This window comes from Ranitomeya imitator, chromosome 6 (assembly GCF_032444005.1).
Source record: "Ranitomeya imitator isolate aRanImi1 chromosome 6, aRanImi1.pri, whole genome shotgun sequence".
Lineage (NCBI taxonomy): Eukaryota > Metazoa > Chordata > Amphibia > Anura > Dendrobatidae > Ranitomeya > Ranitomeya imitator.
The window spans coordinates 34817940-34841383 of record NC_091287.1 but is presented as its reverse complement, the minus strand read 5'-3'; the positions used below and the strand labels follow the sequence as shown (position 1 = coordinate 34841383).

Here is a 23444-nt window from a genome sequence, read left to right as displayed (position 1 = left end):
TTTAGGGAAAGAGACGTAACAAACATGTAGTTCACAAGGAAGTAGAGGAGTCAAGGAGTTGAGTCAGCGAAGTAGCAGAGCTAATTTTGTCACAGAGTCCAAAGCAGAGCTTTTTGCGGTATGGTAGAGTTGATATAGCAGAACTTCATTTGTCACAGAGATCAATGCAGAGATGGCAATGGTACGGCAGAGTACTCAGCAATGCAGCAGAGCTTGGTTTGTCTCAAGTCCAATGCAGAAGTGGCCAGCGATATAGAAGAGCTAGGTTGGTCGGGAGGTTCATGCACAACTGGCACAAGAAAGCATTTAACGAAGACAGTGTGGATGAAAAGTACCCGAATACTCAGGCAACAGGTTGTCCTAAAAAGCCTGCAAGAGCGAGGTCAGATACGTCATGGCAAACCAATGCACCAGGGAGCAGAGAAGGTTGGTGGAAGGTGGAGGAAGCAGTGCCCAGGGTTGGATCCAGAAGCAGTGACAGAAACCATATCATGACTGTTGGCAAGAACTCTGTCCACCTGTGGTGACTCAAAACAAGCACTGCTTTGGTGTAAAGTATTTTAGAAAGCACTGAAACATAACTCAGGTTATCCAAACTAGACTAGACTGTGCTATGAATATGCAAATGTGCTATTGTCTATTGTGGGGCTGGACTGGCTGTTGTATACCATGTGTACTTATTATAGGCCCAGACATTGTGCTATTAACCCCCAGCGACTGCAGAGAGGTGCAGAGGGACAATGAGCAATCTAGTGTAGTGATCTGTAAAATTCCTCCGCTTAAAGGAAGGTCAGTTCAGCAGTTGTATTTATTTTCTTTTACAAAGAATGTGATATTATATACTATAATTATCTCCGCTGAAGGCAGGTCCACATCAAACACCGCTCGAGGGTCAATAGACGCAGAGACATTTAGCTTTTTTTTGCAATGTTCTCAATTACCGTCTAACGCAACAATGCACAGCAACCTTTGGCAGAAATCAAATTACATGTTTTAATGTGCAAAAATTCTCAGTTATAAAAAGGATGTGTAGCTTATGATGAAGTGCAATTATACAATTACACTAGTAATTATCCGCAGCGTAGAAATCAGACAGTGAAGTTTCCAGGCATGAATTGTATTTATCTGAAGGCTTTTTTTTTTGCTGTTTACCTTTACACCCCACCATGACCTAAAGAGACTAGAGCTGAGAATTGTAGACCAGTGGTAGCCAAGGGATTGACTTATGGTCCGATTGGTCAAAGATCTCCGTCTAGAACTTACAAACCACAACAGGTATATGACGCCCAAAGCCATGACACATGGCACAAAATGGAACCATAATGTAGCCGTGGACATGGCTTTCAGGAAATATCATAAAAACGCAAGTTCTTATGGACTTTGTAAAATTCAACTTTTTGGGAAAAAAAATTGGCTTTGGACAAGCAACTTGACAATTACTAAAATACAGGAGATGGGAAACGCGAAACATTTTGCTTGTGTTGTCATCCAGTTGCCAAAATATATCAGGTAAGTGTTTGCTATCCGATAAGTTAAGGGCGAAGAGGAAGGTCGGACAATAACTGACTAGAGTGAGGTCATGTATGGCCAGTTACTAATAACGGTGAACCTTCTGAGTGCAGCATATACCGTGTTTTATTTATGTCAAGCCCTTTGATTTTTTTTTTTAGTAAATCCACATGTGCAAGACAAGATCTTGGCCTCTCAGGTAGGAAAATTGTATGTAATAACTCAGTACTTTATTAATTATAATTCAGACTTACTAACCAAAAAAATACTCAAGACAAAAATACATGCAATAGAATACTTACGAAAAAGCCTCCAAAATTATAGATAACAATAATAAAATTTGAATTTTACTTCCCAAATGATAAAATCAAATAAAATCAATCTAACAATACACACATACAATTTAGTAAGTGTTTGTCTCGATGTCCTCATAAAATTTGCCAACTTTCAGAGGAATATTGATTGAGACACACAAAATGCTTAGCAACCTTTCCTAGGTAGCCATGGCCGGTCTCACCAGCCACTCGTCTTACATGCCCCTCCTTTATACCCTCTTTTATGCACCCCAAATGTACGTTTGGATATTACCACACAGTATCTTGGTGAAACATACAGGAAACCTTCCAGAAGCATTGCCTACCAGGAGGTGTCAAAAGGCATTGGCAGTATCCAGTAGAGAGAGTGCCAATGCACTTTACCGAGAAGTCAAAGAATCTCTCGTTTTTTCTTATTCTGGGAAACATGGCTAGTATAGTATTTGAACATAATTGAATACTGTCCAAAATTTAAAGGATTACCTGATTTTTTTTAAAAACAATCTTGGTAAATTCAGGCACGTCCTGGTCCAGAAGGGGCCAAGTTTATGTAAACACCACATAGGATTGGCCATTTACAGGGTCTGTTCAGTGGCAGGTGATAATTTAATGATTGGTGCAGATTCAACTTGTGGGGCCCGCACTGGTCGGCACCGACGGGGCACTTTTATCCCCGATGCAAAGTGTAATGGCTGGTCAGATGCACAATCTCTGCTTCATAAATTCTCTATTGGGATGCTGGATAAAGTCAAATGCAGCATTCGGCAGACTCATAAGGCCCAATTCACTAAAGCTTTCCTGTCTGAATTCTGATATATAAACTTGACAAATTCTCAAAATTTAGGCGCAGCCCTAAGCTATGCGACTTTTGGTGCTTTCACATGTTTTTCCTAGCTCTACCAAAAAGGTTGATCCAGGCCAGAACAGGGCAAGTGTTGGGGTAATGATCTCTCAGTTTGTCTAATTCATGATGAGCTGTGGCATTTTGTATGCCAGAAATCTCACTCCTATCACTTACTCGAGTGAGATTTCTGACATAGTAAGCAGAGGCACTTGACACTCGTCAAATACCAAAGATTCATGAATAAATGTACATCTGTTCATGAATCAAGAGCGTTTGATGCCAGCATGCCCCCACTTGAAGACTGGTCTTGATGAATCGGCCCTTTTGTGTATGAATGGAGCCATGGTTGAACATGCTCACTGCTGATCTGTTCTAGCAGGGATAAAAGTGTCCCGTCTGATTGCTGCGAATTCCAGCCATTGGACCCCGAGAGATCTATAAATTATCACCTATCCTGTGGTAACCTCTTTAAGCTCTGTTTTAGGCTGTCCTAAGGTCAGGACTTAAACGTCCCTGTTTTAGTAACTTTTGAACATAAAGCAGAATGACTTATCACAAGTTTGTAAGTGCAGAGTACTGAATCACTCCTTCTTCTCAATGGAGTGTGAAAAGACTGTTTTCTTGTATGTTTCTTATACCTGAAACTATGATTTTATTTGTAATCGGGAATAGAGATGAGCGAATTTGTTTGGAAAATGTTTGGCAATCTCAAATTCGACACAAACGTTGCACATTTGGATTTCCGAGCTTTTTTCCTAAAAATCGGCAAATGTTGGCCAAAGTTCGGTAAATGTCGAAGTTCAATAACAGCTCTTTCAGTTTTCTGGTAGCAGCATGGGCCGCAAAACATCCCACACACATGCACACTGATGACGCACATACAGTATAACATCCCTGGGTCATCAACGCTGCACCGTGAGACTTTTTCTCACTGTGATAGTGGTAATGTCACAGACGTCACTGCAGTTCATGGGCCCAGCTGGAAATGCAGCCTCAGTGACTGGCGGAAACCTCGATAATGATTAATAGTCACTGATGCTGCGATCGCAGCAGTTCATTCATCGACGGTTCTCAGACTGAATGGTCGCATCTTGGCACTGTCCAGGTTGAAAACTGTTTATCCCCAGACATGGATTATGGCGTGGGGAAGAACGACGGACAGATGAGAGATATTGTTGTTTTTGTTTTATTACAGGAGGCCATGGCTTCAGTGGAATGGGTGATGAAGTTAGTATGGTTTAATTTAGGTTCATTAAATTAGTCTGTGTCATTCTATCGATTTAAGGACTTTATTCTGGCTGTGTGTTTATTTACAATATAACTGAAGAATTAGTAATAGATAGGAGTCTTATGAAGGCATCTCCATTACTAAGCCATGGGCTTGATGTCACCAGACAATACAAAGGTGACATCAACCCAACAAATATGAACCCCACTTATCACCCCAACAGGGTCAGTAGGAAATGGTGGGCAAAGTGCCAGAATTGGTGCATCTAATAGATGCTCCTTTTCTGCTATTTTAGGCTGGGGGCCAACATCCACGGCCCCTTACCAGCCTGAGAATACCAGACCCCAACTGTCAGCTTTAGCTTGGCTGGCTGTCAAAAGGGGGGGGACGCACACCATTTTTTTAAATCATTTATTTAAATAATTAAAAAAACAGAGGGGAGACCCCTGGTGTTCTTGACAAACAGCCATGCTGACACTGACAGGTGAGGCTTGCAGCCGGCAGCTGTCGGTTTTGCCTGGCTGGTTATCAAAAATACAAGGGAACTCATGTCACTTTTTTTTTAAATAATTTATTTATAGCGCAACTGGGTCAACTGATGCAACTTTTACTAGTGTCTGCCCCTAATTTGAGCTGTTTTGGCAGCTTTTGGGCCCCCCCAGAAGGTGTTGTCTATGCATTTGGTTTTGCTTCCCATTGAACTGAATGGTGTTCAGCTTCAGTGGAATGGGTGATGACGTAAGTGTAGTTTAATTTAGATTTAGCCCACAGCTGCCAGTTTTGCCTGGCTGGTTATTAAAAATACAGGGGAACCCACATATTTTTTTTTTTAATTACTTATTTATAGCACAATTGATGGGTCAATTGTTGACACTTTTCCTGGTGTATTCCCCTAATTTTAGCTGTTTTGGCAGCTTTTTGGCCCCCCTGAAGGTATTGTCTATGCTTTTGGTTTTGTCTCCCATTTAAGTCAACGGGCTTTGGGTATGTTCGGCAAACATCAGGACGTTCGCTGATCTGAGCCGAACCTTGAAAGGTTCGCTCATCTCTAATATGGAATCATAGGTTACCATTGTTCTGTGCCAATATTTGTGTAGTGTTGCTTCTCTGCCGTGTTTGTTTTTATATAAGGTGTGTATCCTATGAATTTTCAATAAAGAATCTTGGACTTTTTTATTATCTATTTGTTTATTTTGCCTATAGGATTGCATTAGTGTATATTATTGCCGTATTGCAAGAATAAACCCTCGTCCAATACAGCCATCTGTGTAACTGGGATGATATATTGTATGGCTGCCGGGTTAGTAATGACACTTTGAAGTAATCTGTAGGATGATTCATTAAAATACGAAAAAAAGGAATTAATTCCCGCTGCGTTGCTTTGACCCTTCCCCAGCAGTAGATCTTAGTGATGTTTTTGGATAGCGATATTAATGGGTCATTGGTAAACATGAATTTCCAGGGCAGGCTTACCTGTTTGTGAGCGTGGTCATAAGAATTAATATGGTTGTCAAACTCCTGGTGCTTGTGGTATTGCTTGTCACATAATTCACAATAGAAATTAGCCTTCAAATCCTCTAGAGCGTTCGCTATGCTTTTTCCCTTTTCCGCGTAGCCCTGTGAGGAAACAAGCAAAAAAAAAAAAGAATAATGATTGAAATTTTTATGATATTGTGCTTACTGGTTGCAGAATATTTCTCAACAATAAGAAAAGACAGAAAATGGAACATTTATGATGGTTTTTAATTTATATTTTTCTAAATGATTTATTTTTTTATTTTTTTTTTCCCTTCCAAAGGAAATTAACAGTAGACTGATCATTTTAAGCATGCCCATAAATAAAGGTTACAAAATAATAAAGAAGTTCCCAATTGTTAATCTCTGTGTTCTGTACTATAAAACAACCATCTGCGAAAGAGCAAATCCTTGACATTGCAAATTAAGCGCAAGTGCAATAATATATTCTTACTAGAGGAAGATCCCTACCTTATGGAAGGGAGCAGAAAGGCTTGCTGAATAGGCTGTGGCTTGACAAATATAGAAAGCGATGCAGAATTTAAAAAAAAATATTTATTGGTAAGTTGCAGATATTTGCAAAAATTAGCCATAAAGTGGCCACCTCCATTGAGGACTCATGTGCATGTCCCCATTACAGATCTGTAATCTGGGCCTCTCTGACCTTTGCCATCACCTGTGCACTGCAGTACTTTACTCTGCCCTCAACAGGGCAGAGAAGTACGCCTGCGTAGGAGCGCGATGCTGGGGAGCCCGTGTGGATGATGCACGGACCCATCATCAACATGAAGCAAACAGGAGGGCGGCATCACAAGAAGATGAGAGGCACCGGACCAGGACCTACGACACCTATCGGACCAGACCGCCCCCATGTGAGTATAATAAAAGTAATTTTTCTTCTCTTGCTGGTCAGATGGGGGTCTTACATACAGCATTATAGAATGCTGTATATAACCCCTGAAAGGGGGTGGCCATAACTCGTATCGGCCAAACCTGGTGACAGGTTCCCTTTAATAACATGTTATGCAGAACAGCTACTAGGGTAGATTGCAAGGCCTCAATGAGTCACCCTAATGTACATTGTACTCTACGAATCATAAATCTGTATATAGGGGTGTAACCAGAAAATGCTAGGCCCCATAGCAAGTTTTCCAATACCTCTTTCATGCCCCACCGAGTAATAATGCCGCCTTTATGCCCCACCTAGTAATAATGATTCCCGTATACTAACTAAAAAATGTCCCCCTTTATGCCCCACAAGGCAATAATATCCCCTTTTATGCCTCCACCTAGTAACAATGCATCTTTTTTTTGTTCCACTAAGTAATAATGACCATTTTATGGCTGACCCAGTAATACTGTTTAAGTCCTACCCAGTAATGATGCCGCTTTTTATGCCCCACCCAATAATAATGCATTCTTTTGTATTACACTAAGTGATAATGACCCGTTTATGCCCCACCTAGTAATAATGCCCACTTTTATACCCCATTCAGTAATAATCCCATCTTTGTGCCCCACGCGGTAATAATGCCTCCTTTTATGCCTCCACCTTTTATGTTCTACTAAGTAATAATGACCCTTTTATGGCTCAAACAGTAATAATGCATCATTTTAAGTTTCACCCAGTAATAATGTCCCTTTTATACCCCATCCAATAATAGTGTTCCATTTTATGAACCATTTGCACCTGTATAAAGAAAGAAATCAACTTATACCTTTATAACCCTGCTTAATGTAGATAAATGTAGAATAATGCACCGAGGACAGAGTAATCCTATTGCTACATATACACTTCTCTACAAAAATAAAGGGAAAACTTAAACAACAGAATATAACTCCAAGTAAATCAAAGTTCTGTGAAATCAAACAGTCCACTTAGGAAGCAACACTGATTGACAATCAATTTCACATGCTGTTGTGCAAATGGAATAGACAAGAGATGGAAATTATTGACAATTATCAAGACACCCTCAATAAAGGAGTGGTTCTGCAGGTGGGGACCACAGACCACATCTCAGTACCAATACTTTCTGGTTGATGTTTTGGTCACTTTTGAATGTTGGTTGTGCTTTCACACTCATGGTAGCATGAGACAGACTCTACAACCCACATAAGTGGCTCAGGTAGTGCAGCTCATCCAGGATGGCACATCAATGCGAGCTGTGGCAATAAGGTTTGCTGTGTCTGTCAACATAGTGTTCAGAGGCTGTAGGCACTGCCAGGAGACAGGCCAGTACACCAGGAGACGTGGAGGGGGCCGTAGGAGGGCAACAACCCAGCAGCAGGACCACTACCTCAGCCTTTGTGCAAGGAGGAAAAGAAGGAGCACTGCCAGAGCCCTGCAAAATGACCTCCAGCAGGCCCCAAACGTGCATGTGTCTGCACAAACAGTTAGAAACCACTCCATGAGGATGGTCTGAGTGCCCTAGGTCCACAGATGGGGGATGTACTCACAGCCCAACACCGTGCAGGATGCCTGGCATTTGCCACAGAACACCAGGATTGGCAAATTCGCCACTGGCGCCCTGTGCTCTTCACAGATGAAAGGTTCACACTGAGCACATGTGACAGACGTGACAGACTCTGGAAACACTGTGGAGAGCGATCTGCTGCCTGCAACATCCTTCAGCATGACCGGTTTGGCAGTGGGTCAGTAATGGTTTGGGGTGGCATTTCTTTGGAGGGCCGCACAGCCCTCCATGTGCTCGCCAGAGGTAGCCTGACTGCCATTAGGTACCAAGATGAGATCCTCAGACCCCTTGTGAGACCATATGCTGGTGCAGTTGGCCCTGGGTTCTTCCTAATGCAGGACAATGCTAGACTTCATGTGGCTGGAGTGTGTCAGCAGTTCCTGCAAGATTAAGGCATTGAAGCTATGCACTGGTCCGCCCGTTCCCCAGACCTGAATCCGATTGAACACATCTGGGACATCATGTCACTTTGCACCACAGACTGTCCAGGAGTTGGCGGATGCTTTAGTCCAGGTCTGGGAGGAGATCCCTCAGGAGACCATCCACCGCCTCATCAGGAGCATGCCTAGCATTGTAGGTAGGTCGTACAGGCACGTGGAGGCCACACACACTACTGAGCATCATTTCCTTGTCATGAGGCATTTCCACTGAAGTTGGATTAGCCTGTAACTTCATTTTCCACTTTGATTTTGAGCATCATTCCAACTCCAGACCTCTGTGGGATATTAGTTTTGATTTAGATTGATCATTTTTAGGTTTTATTGTTCTCAACACATTCCACTATGTAATGAATAAAGATTTACAACTGAAATATTTCATTCAGTGATATCTAGGATGTTGGATTTTAGTGTTCCCTTTATTTTTTTGAGAAGTGTACATTAAATGAGAGTATACTCGGGACTACAGAACAGGAGAAGGACTTGGGTATTCTGGTTACAAGGAAGCTGAGTAGCAGCACTCAATGTCAGGCAGCAGCCACAAAAGCAAATACAATTCTAGGGTGTATAAAAGGAGATAACATTCCGTGAACCCAACATATTGTTACCCCACTATAAATCACCTTTGAGGCCACATCTAGAATATGAGATCCAGTTTTGGGCTCCACACTTTAAATAGGATATTGGAAACCTAGAGTCTGTTCAAAGTCAGCAACTAGATTATTACAAGGGATGGACGGTCTATCCCATAATAAGAGGTTGAAAAGTTGGGCTCATTTAGCTTACAAAAAAAAGATGCCTTAGAGGCATGTGTCGTCAGTGCAAAGGACTGAGACATGATTTATTTGTACCAAAAACCTTACAAAAGACTCGGGGAGATTCTGGCAGCGAAATAGAAAAGGATTCTTTACAGTTAGAGCAGTTAGAATATGGAATACCAACCACAAGAGGTAGTAATGGCCGACACTATATCAGCTTTTAAAGAAGGGCTGATACTTTTCTCACAATAAATGTAGTGATAACAAATGTAGAACTGGTGGAGAAAGTTTGATCTTCTGGACTTTTTCTTGTTTTAACCTATTTAACTATGTCCACAGTCCCTGCTATTTTCTAGATGATAACCGTTGTCTGTATACAGTTTCTGCACCACCCAAAGAGGTGTCTGCTCTGCGATGCACAAACTGTTTTGCCCGCATAGTCAGGTCTGCTACATCTTTACATGTTTATTTCTTAGGCTACGTTCACATTTGTGTCTTTGGGTGCAGCGTCGTCGATGAATACCGACGCATGCGCCCCTATCTTTAGCATGGGGGGGCGCATGGACATGCGCCGGTATGCGTTGTCATGCGTTGTCATGCGTTGTATGACGCATGTGTTATTTTGGCGCACCAGACAGGGCGCGGACGACGCTACAGGTTGCATTTTTGATGCGTCACATTTCCGAAAAAAAACGCATGCAACGCACTTGCATCGTAACTGCGCCAAAAAAACACATTAGTGTCTATGAAAAACGCATAGGGCGCCTTTTGAGTAAAATCCAAGTGATGTATTTTTTGGGGGGCGTTTTTGATCTTCATTTGTATAGGACAACGCATGCGTCAAAAAACGCTGCGCTGTGTATGCGTTTGACATGCGTTGTGCGTTGCGTCGACGACGCTGCGCCCAAAGACGCAAATGTAAACGTAGCCTTACAAGACATAATTTTTGACATAATCTATATTGAAAGATAAAACCAGGATCTTCCGGAGGCCGAGCGCTCTGCTCTCACAGAAATCACAGATCTTGTTTTGCTCCTTCCATTTAATTTCTGACAGCTGTGGATGATGGCCATCGATTGCCCATGAAAGTAGTCTGTGGACAGACTGTGGTCAGCTAATAGGATAGGAAAACCTGCAAGAGTCTTCCAAGGGAATACGCTCCATGAAATATATATGAGGACGTAGGGATGGAGTTTAGAGGTCCGGCACCAATTACACAGACAGGCCAAGGTGAGGGGTAGAAACTTCAGGGTTCTGATAGAATGACACTTTCTGTTACTTAGTAATTAGAGATCTGATTTTTTTTCCCTACTTTTGCTTCTTGTCATTTCTCTATTACTTACACAAGACCGAATATAGTTTTCTTTGCAACTATACTTTATTGCTATAAATCATCTAAACTGAAAAATAAAATAACAACTTCATACACAGATTTGATTAACAAAATCTTCTATGGCTAAATGTCTATAGCTCCTATGGAGAATTGTTTGTCTCCATGGTTACAGACTACAAACAAACCCTGCGTAGTCAGATCCTGCCGTTATTCTCTGCCAGTTACTTCTTACTATTGTTACAAATGTATCTTAGCAATAAGTTAAATGTGGAAAAATTCACAGGGCATGAATACTTTTTCAAGGAATTGTGATTATGCCTTGCAGCTGTAGACACACATTTTTTAATCACGGCTAATTGCAATATTTTTCACAAATGGTCTCCTTGAAAAAGTTGGACAATAGTGTTCTACTCTGCTCCAATTTGGGACCAAACTAGCACAAGTGACTTGGTTGCGGAAACTACCGACACTATGATGACAACCTCTGTCTGCATGCCTTTTTAGTTATAATAGAAATGGTTGCTTTTAGCCCAACATTTAAAGGGATTTTTTTCACCTTTGAGGACAAATGTTTTTATTTTTTTAACTTATTTATTTCGGTCTAAAAATCATTTTGGCTATTGGGTTTCAGTAGAAATTTTGCTCCGTTTGGCTTTTACAGGGTATTTATTTCAGTTAACTCAGTCTGCATTTAGCAATAGACGGTTAACAGCAGGGAAACGGTGCAAAAGTTTTAATAAAACCCAATTGCAAAAACATTTCTAGCCCCAAGTACGTGCTTTTTAGTTAAAAAAAAAGAAAGGACTCAAAAGTGGATAAAAACTCCTTTAACCCCTCTGTGACCTTAGACGTACTATCCCGTCGAGGTGCCCTGGGCTTATCTGACCCTGGACGGGATAGTACGTCATAGCCGATCGGCCGCGCTCACGGGGGGAGCGCGGCCGATCGCGGCCGGGTGTCAGCTGCTTATCGCAGCTGACATCCGGCACTATGTGCCAGGAGCGGTCACGGACCGCCCCCGGCACATTAACCCCTGGCACACCGCGATCAAAGATGATCGCGATGTGCCGGCGGTGCAAGGAAGCACCGCGCAGGGAGGGGGCTCCCTGCGGGCTTCCCTGAGCCCCCCGCAGCAACGCGATGTGATCGCGTTGCTGCGAGGGTCTCCTCACCTCCCTCCCTGCTCGAGCCCCGGATCCAAGATGGCCGCGGATCCGGGTCCTGCAGGGAGGGAGGTGGCTTCACAGAGCCTGCTCAGAGCAGGCACTGTGAAGCAGCCTGCACTCCTATCAGATCAGTGATCTGACAGAGTGCTGTGCAAACTGTCAGATCACTGATCTGTGATGTCCCCCCCTGGGACAAAGTAAAAAAGTAAAAAAAAAATTTTCCAAATGTGTAAAAAAAATAAAAAAAAATATTCCAAAATAATGAAAAAAAAAAAAAATATTATTCCCATAAATACATTTCTTCATCTAAATAAAAAAAAAAAACCAATAAAAGTACACATATTTAGTATCGCCGCGTCCGTAACGACCCGACCTATAAAACTGTCCCACTAGTTAACCCCTTCAGTAAACACCGTAAGAAAAAAAAAAAAAAAACGAGGCAAAAAACAACGCTTTATTATCATACCGCCGAACAAAAAGTGGAATAACACGCGATCAAAAGGACAGATATAAATAAACATGGTACCGCTGAAAGCGTCATATTGTCCCGCAAAAAAAGAGCCGCCATACAGCATCATCAGCAAAAAAATAAAAAAGTTATAGTCCTGAGAATAAAGCGATGCAAAAATAATTATTTTTTCTGAAAAATAGTTTTTATCGTATAAAAGCACCAAACCATAAAAAAATGATATAAATGAGGTATCGCTGTAATCGTACTGACCCGAAGAATAAAACTGCTTTATCAATTTTACCAAACGCGGAACGGTATAAACGCCTCCCCCAATAGAAATTCATGAATAGCTGGCTTTTGGTCATTCTTCCTCACAAAAATCGGAATAAAAAGCGATAAAAAAAGTCACGTGCCCAAAAATGTTTTCAATAAAAACGTCAACTCGTCCCGCAAAAAACAAGACCTCACATGACTCTGTGGACCAAAATATGGAAAAATTATAGCTCTCAAAATGTGGTATTGCAAAAAATATTTTTTGCAATAAAAAGGGTCTTTCAGTGTGTGACGGCTGCCAATCATAAAAATCCGCTAAAAAACTCGCTATAAAAGTAAATCAAACCCCCCTTCATCACCCCCTTAGTTAGGGAAAAATAAAAAAAAATGTATTTATTTCCATTTTCCCATTAGGGCTAGGGTTAGGGCTAGGGCTAGGGTTAGGGCTAGGGTTAGGGCTAGGGTTAGGGCTAGGGCTAGGGTTAGGGCTAGGGTTAGGGCTAGGGTTAGGGTTAGGGCTAGGGCTAGGGCTAGGGTTAGGGCTAGGGTTAGGGCTAGGGCTAGGGTTAGGGCTAGGGTTAGGGCTAGGGTTAGGGTTAGGGTTAGGGCTAGGGTTAGGGCTAGGGTTAGGGCTAGGGTTAGGGTTAGGGCTAGGGTTAGGGCTAGGGTTAGGGTTAGGGTTGGGGCTACAGTTAGGGTTGGGGCTAAAGTTAGGGTTAGGGTTTAGATTACATTTACAGTTGGGAATAGGGTTGGGATTAGGGTTAGGGGTGTGTCAGGGTTAGAGGTGTGGTTAGGGTTACCGTTGGAATTAGGGTTAGGGGTGTGTTTAGATTAGGGTTTCAGTTATAATTGGGGGGTTTCCACTGTTTCGGCACATCAGGGGCTCTCCAAACACGACATGGCGTCCGATCTCAATTCCAGCCAATTCTGCGTTGAAAAAGTAAAACAGTGCTCCTTCCCTTCCGAGCTCTCCTGTGTGCCCAAACAGGGGTTTACCCCAACATATGGGGTATCAGCGTACTCAGGACAAATTGGACAACAACTTTTGTGGACCAATTTCTCCTGTTACCCTTGGGAAAATACAAAACTGGGGGCTAAAAAATAATTTTTGTGGGAAAACAAAAAGATTTTTTATTTTCACGGCTCTGCGTTATAAACTGTAGTGAAACACTTGGGGGTTCAAAGTTCTCACAACACATCTAGATAAGTTCATTGAGGGGTCTAGTTTCCAATATGGGGTCACTTGTGGGGGGTTTCTACTGTTTAGGTACATTAGGGGCTCTGCAAACGCAATGTGACGCCTGCAGACCAATCCATCTAAGTCTGCATTCCAAATGATGCTCCTTCCCTTCCGAGCCCTCCCATGCGCCCAAACGGTGGTTCCCCCCCACATATCGGGTATCAGCGTACTCAGGACAAATTGGACAACAACATTTAGGGTCCAATTTCTCCTGCTAACCTTGGAAAAATACAAAACTGGGGGCTAAAATATAATTTTTGTGGAAAAAAAAATATTTTTTATTTGCATGGCTCTGCGTTATAAACTGTAGTGAAATACTTGGGGGTTCAAAGCTCTCACAACACATCAAGATGAGTTCCTTAGGGGGTCTACTTTCCAAAATGGTGTCACTTGTGGGGGGTTTCTACTGTTTAGGTACATTAGGGGCTCTGCAAACGCAATGTGACGCCTGCAGACCATTCCATCTAAGTCTGCATTCCAAATGGCGCTCCTTCCCTTCCGAACCCTCCCATGCGCCCAAACGGTGGTTCCCCCCCACATATGGGGTATCAGCGTACTCAGGACAAATTGGACAACAACTTTTGGGGTCCAATTTCTCCTGTTACCCTAGGGAAAATACAAAACTGGGGGCTAAAAAATAATTTTTGTGGGAAAAAAATTTTGTTTTATTTTTATGGCTCTGCATTATAAACTTCTGTGAAGCCCTTGGTGGGTCAAAGTGCTCACCACACATCCAGATAAGTTCCTTAGGGGGTCTACTTTCCAAAATGGTGTCACTTGTGGGGGGTTTCAATGTTTAGGCACATCAGTGGCTCTCCAAACGCAACATGGCGTCCCATCTCAATTCCTGTCAATTTTGCATTGAAAAGTCAAACGGCGCTCCTTCCCTTCCGAGCTCTCCCATGCGCCCAAACAGTGGTTTACTGCCACATATGGGGTATCAGCGTACTCGGGACAAATTGGACAACAACTTTTGAGGTCCAATTTCTTCTCTTACCCTTGGAAAAATAAAAAATTGGGGGCAAAAATATAATTTTTGTGAAAAAATATGATTTTTTATTTTTACGGTTCTGCATTATAAACTTCTGTGAAGCACTTGGTGGGTCAAAGTGCTCACCACACCTCTAGATAAGTTCCTTAGGGGGTCTACTTTCCAAAATGGTGTCACTTGTGGGGGGTTTCAATGTTTAGGCACATCAGTGGCTCTCCAAACGCAACATGGCGTCCCATCTCAATTTCTGTCAATTTTGCATTGAAAAGTCAAACTGCGCTCCTTCCCTTCCGAGCTCTCCCATGCGCCCAAACAGTGGTTTACTGCCACATATGGGGTATCAGCGTACTCAGGACAAATTGGACAACAACTTTTGAGGTCCAATTTCTTCTCTTACCCTTGGAAAAATAAAAAATTGGGGGCAAAAATATAATTTTTGTGAAAAAATATGATTTTTTATTTTTACGGTTCTGCATTATAAACTTCTGTGAAGCACTTGGTGGGTCAAAGTGCTCACCACACATCCAGATAAGTTCCTTAGGGGGTCTACTTTCCAAAATGGTGTCACTTGTGGGTGGTTTCAATGTTTAGGCACATCAGTGGCTCTCCAAACGCAACATGGCGTCCCATCTCAATTCCTGTCAATTTTGCATTGAAAAGTCAAATAGCGCTCCTTCCCTTCCGAGCTCTCCCATGCGCCCAAACAGTGGTTTACTGCCACATATGGGGTATCAGCGTACTCAGGACAAATTGGACAACAACTTTTTGGGTCCAATTTCTCCTGTTACCCTTGGTAAAATAAAACAAATTGGAGCTGAAGTAAATTTTTTGTGTAAAAAAGTTAAATGTTCATTTTTATTTAAACATTCCAAAAATTCCTATTAAACACATGAAGGGTTAATAAACTTCTTGAATGTGGTTTTGAGCACCTTGAGGGGTGCAGTTTTTAGAATGGTGTCACACTTGGGCATTTTCTATCATATAGACCCCTCAAAATGACTTCAAATGAGACGTGGTCCCTAAAAAAAAATGGTGTTGTAAAAATGAGAAATTGCTGGTCAACTTTTAACCCTTATAACTCCCTAACAAAAAAAAAAATTGGTTCCAAAATTATGCTGATGTAAAGGAGACATGTGGGAAATGTTACTTATTAAGTATTTTGTGTGACATATCTCTGTGATTTAATTGCATAAATATTCAAAGTTTGAAAATTGCGAAATTTTCAAAATTTTCGCCAAATTTCCGTTTTTTTCACAAATAAACGCAGGTACTATCAAAGAAATTTTACCACTATCATGAAGTACAATATGTCACGAGAAAACAATGTCAGAATCACCAGGATCCGTTGAAGCGTTTCGGAGTTATAACCTCATAAAGGGACAGTGGTCAGAATTGTAAAAATTGGCCTGGTCATTAACGTGCAAACCACCCTTGGGGGTAAAGGGGTTAAATGAATGGTTGGCATGTAATGCTACATTTCCCTGGATTCAGTTGTTCTAAAATAGAATTGCTGATCACAGTGGGTAAGATGGACTGGATCTGAGGCAATCATTGGTCTATATATACAGTATATATATATTTTTTAAATATGTCTTTGTTACCCCCTGCAGGGGATCTTCTGTCCAAAGATGAGAACCCATTATACTAAGGTTTGTTATGCTGTAGCGTTGACTTTTGCTCCTATTTTTGCTCTGTAGCTTTAACGGTTCTATATCTGTATGAAGCCACAGAAATGACTTAGAGATTATTTTTACTTCTTGCATCTCAGTAAGTAAAATGTACAGTGGGAGAATATATACCCACAGTAGGAGAGCTGCATATGTTAATCTGAAACCGCAGATTGCTTTTTAAGCATATTGAACATATGCTACAAGCGGAAACATATTAGCGATGATTTTTCCCATAAGCCTTTTTTTGCCCTTTTTAGACGTTTCCAAAGTCAGAAATTATCGGGGAAAGAAATTATTTGATTAATACATTAACACCCAATATGATATTCTCCTTATTACCGCCATTAGGAAACTGATGTGGTGTAAATTCTGCCGTAATGTTCTATATCTGACAACGAGCTCGGTACATAATAATTACGCATAATTATACAGCACATTAATTTTGAGAGGCGGCACATTGTTTCTATTTTCTATTTATCGCCCTTTGATGTTTACAAAGAAATAATGTTCATTATGATACTTGATTGTGTATTAAGTTGGGATGATTGCATCCCTGTAAAAAGTAACAAGTGATACATAATTATTTTTGTAAAATAGAAGAACTTCCTGATCAAGCCTCTAATCGGTGGCCATGTCCAATCCAATCTGAAGAGGAGTTGTATGTGATCAGCAGAAAAGGATCTATAGCGCTATTCTTGTCTAGTGGATGGAGCTGGTATTGCAGTTTAACTCCATTCGCTTAAATGAGACTGAGCTGGTAATGCCAAGCTTGTACTGGAGTGGCGCTGTTTAAAAAAAATATATTTTTTCTAATCTTATACAGTTCCATCCTCACATAGGTTTGCTTGTCTTTTGTCAATGGAGGGGTGCAGATAGACCAGTGTCACGTATTTATAGCTGCCGCCGTGTGTCAACGAGGCTTTTAGTAGCTCCGTCCCCAATCTGCAAGTTATTACCTATCCTTAAGGCTATGTGCACACGTTCAGGATTTCTCGCAGAAAATTCCTGAGAAAAACTGGACATTTTCTGCAAGAAATCCGCAAAAAAAACGCATGCGTTTTTGCCGCGGTTTAGCCGCCTTTTTGCCGCGGTTTTGACGTGTTTTTGCCGCGGTTTTTTCCGGACACTTCCCAATGCATTTTGTAGTGGGAAATCCGCAAAAAAACAGCAAAATTAATGAACAATGCTGCGTTTTTTACCGCGATGCGTTTTTTTCGCGGAAAAAAACGCATCATGTGCACAAAACATGCAGAATTCATTCTAAATGATGGGATGCTTATTGTATGCGGTTTTTTTGCGGTTTTATAGCGTTTTTATTGGGAAAAACCGCGAAAAAAACGCAACGTGTGCACACAGCCTTAGTTTGAACATACCTTACAAAGGAGAGTGGCAGCTGTATACTGAAACAGTTAGCATTTAACTCTTTAATTGCTAAGAAACAAGACCACACAAGGTCAAGAACTATTTTGCCACCCATAGAAGTGAGTTTCTAATAAATATCAACTTTTCTAACATCTTAATTTTTATTATGTTATTTACTAGAGATGAATTCCATTATGCCGGCTGCGCTGCGAGAAATGAGGAGCACTTGAGCTTCAGATAAGGTTTTCACTAGGACCAATGCGTTTTGGTGCTGGACCGTTCTATTAGTTGCTGCCCATTGTTCAAGCTAATCTAGATCCCTCTGAATCTTTTCTCTGTCTTCTCTAGTGTTAGCTATCCCTCCTAGCTTTGCATTATCTGCAAATGTCACTAGTTTACCTTCAGTTCCCCTCTCTAGATCATTTATAAAAATGTTGAACAACACTGGGGTCAGGACAGAGCCTTGTGGCACCCCATTTGAAGCAATTGGATATGCAACCATTTATTACCACTCTTTGAGTACGATCACTGAGCCAGTTATCAATCCACCTAACCGTAGGCTTGTCAATCCCATATTTAGTAATTTTTTTCAATATGGATGGTATGAGATACTTTATAAAATGCTTTCCTGAAGTTGAGATATACTGTAACTACTGCATTTCCCTGATCCACCCAGTCAGTGATTCCATCACAGAAGGAAATTAGATAAGTCTGGCATGACTTGTTTGCTAAAAACCCATGCTGGCTCTGGTTAATTACTGTATTCTTATCCAAGTACTTACATGCATGCTGTTTAATAATTTGTTCAAAGATCTTTCCTGGTATAGAAGTAAGGCTCACTGGCCTGAAATTTCCTGGCTCCATCTTCTTTCCTTTTTTGTAGATAAGGACCACATTTGCCCTTCTCCAATCCTTTGGGACTTCTGTTCTCCAGTAATTTTCAAAGATTATGGCTAGTGGTTCTGCAATTTCCTCTGCTAACTCTTTCAGTACCCGAGTATGTAATTAATCTGGACCAGGAGCTTTAAGTTCATTTAAATTAGCAAATTATAATGTGTTCCCTCATCCTCTCTCTATTTATGGATAGAGTGGATTCTTTTATACCTTTGATTTCACAGTAAAGATCAGTCGATGTTACACTTGCTTTCTTAGAAAACACAGATGCAAAATAGGAAATTTTTTGGCCACTTTACCCTTTTCATCCTGTAAAACTCATAAAGCATCTTTGACTTTCCTTTTGCTTTTGACATACCCACAAAATATTTTTTATTGCTTCTGGTCTCCCTTGCAAGTCTCACTTCATTACTGGCTTTAGCTCTTCTAATGCTTGTCCTGCATTCCCTGCAGACAGCATAATATTCTTCTTTAGATATGCCCTCCTCTTTCAATCTGATCTACATTTCTTTTTTTTTCTCAACAAGTGATTAAGTTCTGTGTTCATCCACCCTGGTTTCTTCAAATTCTTCCAATTCTTCCTTCTTTTTGGGATTGTTACCAATTGTGCAGTGAGAATTTCTTTTAGCAAAATCTCCCATCCTTCATGTACATTTCTGTCCTTTAGAACATCCAGCCATTGGCCCTTTCCTACCCTCTTTCTGAAAGTCTGAGGGTATGTGCACACGTTGCGGATTCTCTGCGGTTCCGCAGCGTTTTTTGCAGTGCAGAAACACTGCAGATCCGCAATTGATTTACAGTACAATGTAAATCAATGAGAAAAAAAAAAGCTGTGCACACGTTGCGGAAAATCCGCTGCGGAAACGCTGCGGTTTAAAAGAAGCAGCATGTCACTTCTTTTTTGAGAATTTGCAGCGTTTTTGTGCCCATTCCATTATAAAAAACCGCAGGGGTAAAAAACACAGCAAATCAGCAAAAAAAACACAACAAAACCGCACAAAAAACGCTGCGGATCCGCACAAAAAACGCGCCAAATCCGCAGCTGCGTTTTCTGCCAAGAGAGGCAGAATCCGCTACAGAAATTCCTAAGGCTAATCCGCAACGTGTGCACATAGCCTGAGTCCTCGCAGGTCTTCCTCCTCTTTAATTTATACACTTTTACATCCATTCCAACAATAGCACACCTTATGTCGGGACCGCATGTATAGAGCCTGCACCATGGCCTCCAGATGTCTGACGTATTACACAGCCTACATCTGCCTGTAATAGCAGCAACCAGAGCAAGCTCTGGTCACTGCAGTTTAACCATTTAAATACTGCTTTCCGTGAAAGCGGCATGTTAATGGACTGATTGTCAGATCATGCGTGCACATTTCCAATTCACTATTAATAATGAAATATATTTGGATGCAATTCAAACTTAGTTCTATCATTACATATATTATTTTTCTCCTCTTGCATAATTGAAACACCCTGGAATTTATTCAATTTGCTGGAATGTGGGTATAACATAATAATGACTTCACTCCTTTGAGGCTTCTTTTAAAAACTGTTTGCCTGAGACTCCCACTACAAGTGAAATGAGCTGTTAAATCTACGGCTGGTGGCGTTCTGCGGGATCTCCTCACATTACTTCTGGTGCAGCCATTTCACTATTTTCAATTCCGATGTATTTAAAAACATGCTGTAACTTTATAAAATTGTGTATTGGAAAATGTAGAGGAACAAACAATTTAAGAAGTAACTGAACTGCACAACTACCTGGAGCAGGAGCGGACACAGACAGAAGAGGCCCCTGTGCAATCTAATATATAAAGCTGAATGTGTGTGTGTGTGTGTGTATGTATGTATGTATGTATGTATGTCCGGGATTGGCATCTGCACCGTCGCAGCTACAGCCACAAAATTTTGCACAGTCACACGTCTGGACCCCGAGAGCGTCATAGGCTATGTTGTGAGGCGAAATTTTAACCCCGCGTGTTCCAATTCACCAAACAATTTTGCCCCTATCTACATATTGGGGAAAAAGTGAAAGGAAAAGTGTTGGAGGCAAATTGACAGCTGCCAGATGTGAACAAGGGGGACTTAAAGAGTGAGAGCGATGGCGCCAAAGAGTATATACCGTACAGATGCTAAGGTGGGGCCCCGACATGGGATACTCACCACACACGGGGATATGAACACACACACAAAAGGCGCCACAAACTAACACGTGCTTGAACACATACACCAACCTCGCCACATAAAAGTCGAAACACAAAAGGCGCCGCTCAAAACTCGCCACATGCAAAACTAGGCTCACGCAAAACTCGCCACACGTGCAAAACTTGCACACGCGGAAAAATTGCCACATGCACAAAAGTTGCAACACATGCAAAAGTTGCCTCACACAAAACTTGCACATACTCAAAACGCACCACACATAAAACTCGCCACGCGCAAAACTCGCCATGCGCAAAACTTGCTGCACACAACTTGCTACACTAACTTATCACATGCAACTCGACACACAAAAAATTGCTACACGCATGTCGCCACACAAAACTCATCTCACTAAAGTCGCTACATGTATGTCGCCACAGGCAACTCAACACACACAACTTGACACATGAAACTCGCCCTAAAACACACACAAGTCTGGTATTATCCTTCAAAAATAAAAATCTGATTAACAAGCAGACAAACTACAAGAGCAACAAATGTACCATATAGGAAATACGCCAGCTGTCAGTCACATGACCTGTCTATTATGTGTATGTGTGAGCTAATATATACTGCCAGGGGGAGGGCTTCCTGTTGGCTGGGGATTTATCAGGCTGCCGATTTAGCTTACAAATACTGAGGTAAAAATACTGACCAAATAACGTGTGAACGCGGTCTAATACAGGAGGAGATGACACACAGATATATACTATATACAGGAGGAGATGACAGAGGTATATACTATATACAGGAGAGCTGACACACAGGTATATACTATATACAGGAGCAGATTCACACAGGTATATACTATATACAGGAGGAGATGACTTACAGGTATATACTATATACAGGAGGAGATGACACACGTATATACTATATACAGGAGGAGATGATATACAGGTATATACAATATACACGAGGAGATGACACACAGGTATATACTATATACAGGAGGAGATGACACACAGGTATATACTATATACAGGAGGAGATGACACACACATATATACTATATACAGTGGAGATGACACATAGGTATATACTATATACAGGAGGAGATGACATACAGGTATATACTATATACAGGAGGACATGACACACAGGTATATACTATATATAGGAGGAGATGACATACAGGTATATACTATATACAGGAGGAGATGACAACCTGGTATATACTATATACAGGGGAGATGACATACAGGTACATACTATATACAGGGGCGATGACACACAGGTATATACTATATACAGTGGAAATGACACACAGGTATATACTATATACAGGAGCAGATGATACACAGGTATATACAGTACTATATACAGGAGGAGATGACTTACAGGTACATACTATATACAGGAGGACACAATTCAATAGCATACATAGTCTGTCTTGGTTGTATAAATCATATGTCATATACTGATTATACTAGCCATATCAACCAAGGCAGGCCTAGGACCTCAAATGGACAACTGCACATATATATAATAATAAACAAAGCACCAAAAACGCAGTCAGAAAACGTCCAGTTAATGCAAAGTAGAAAACAACTTTATTGAATTAAAACACACAGGTGTACAGCATGGCGGGCAAAAAGATGCCCTACACAAGCCCGCACACACATCTCATATAGAGGGACCGGGCTGTAGTGCAACAATATTCATTATGGACCATATACATAGAAAGTCCATGTGTGCCAAAATAGCATCAGTGGAGAAGTCCATCAATAGTATATGTAACCCTATAAGCAAATATCTAATGCATAATACATACCACAGTGGTGAGTTACAGAATATATGCACAGCAGTCCCGTCCTCCCCGACGCGCGTTTCGGCGGGTGGCCTTCCTCAGGGGGAAGGATAGATGATAGATAGATAGATAGAATAGATGATAGATAGACTGTGAAAAATGAAAGCTAATAAAATATCCAAACAATGATACAAAAAGGGGGCACATACTTTTCCTATGTACTAAATGGATGATTTTTGCTTTAGGAACAAAGTTTCTCGGTTTCTTTCAACTTTTACTCCTTGTAAGCAGCATGGAGAGAACATCTAATCACGAAACGACTCTTTGCCAAGCTAAGCATTGTTTTATGCTGACTGAGGGCGGACTAGGAATGTATCGGGTAGCAGTATTATCAGTGTGGTTGGAGGTGAATAGCCGGTCAGGTTTCTAGACATGCATCTATTGATCTACGTGAGTCTGAAACAAACACGTTTCATAGTATCAATACCATCTACTGATGAATTATTAATATGGCGCAGGAATCTTATCAGAATGTGGATAATACTGAGAGTTGGAAGCCTGTTAACCTCCTGGGTTCAATACATTGGAATAGACTGAAACCATTGGGACCACATATCAAACCTTCATGATCCTTCATGATATCTGGCCCACTGAGTGCAAGACTTTAAAAATAAAAAAAACATACTTTACTGACATACAGAGAGAAGTGAATGTGGATAGGGATAATCTTTCAGGTGAAACTGCAGATGGAAACAGAATCTGTCAGCAAGATTTCACCCCAAAACTATTTATATGTGCATGTAGCTCTTTCAAAGACAAATCCAGCAATACCTTTACATGGCCAGTCCGTTCCTCCATTACTGAGAAATCAGTGTTTATATTCATATGCCAATGAGACTGAAGAGCTATGGTAGATCTGAAGCCTCTGTCACTCCAGCTCTATTCCCCGCCCAGTGCCGCCTCCTCCTGCATGAGTGACGGCTCCTTTGCTTGAAATCACACTGCATAGAGGCTGCCAGTCTGCAGAAGG

General features: G+C 41.3%; 1 protein-coding gene across 1 annotated transcript in view; it reads right to left on the bottom strand.

Moving 5' to 3' along the window:
- Positions 1-23444, bottom strand: part of ZNF804B (zinc finger protein 804B) — a 519337-nt gene that overhangs the window by 53969 nt on the left and 441924 nt on the right. Inside the window, exon 2 of the mRNA XM_069729445.1 lies at positions 5369-5512. Within this exon, the coding sequence (XP_069585546.1) occupies positions 5369-5512 (144 nt within the window). The remainder of the gene's footprint in view (positions 1-5368; positions 5513-23444) is intronic.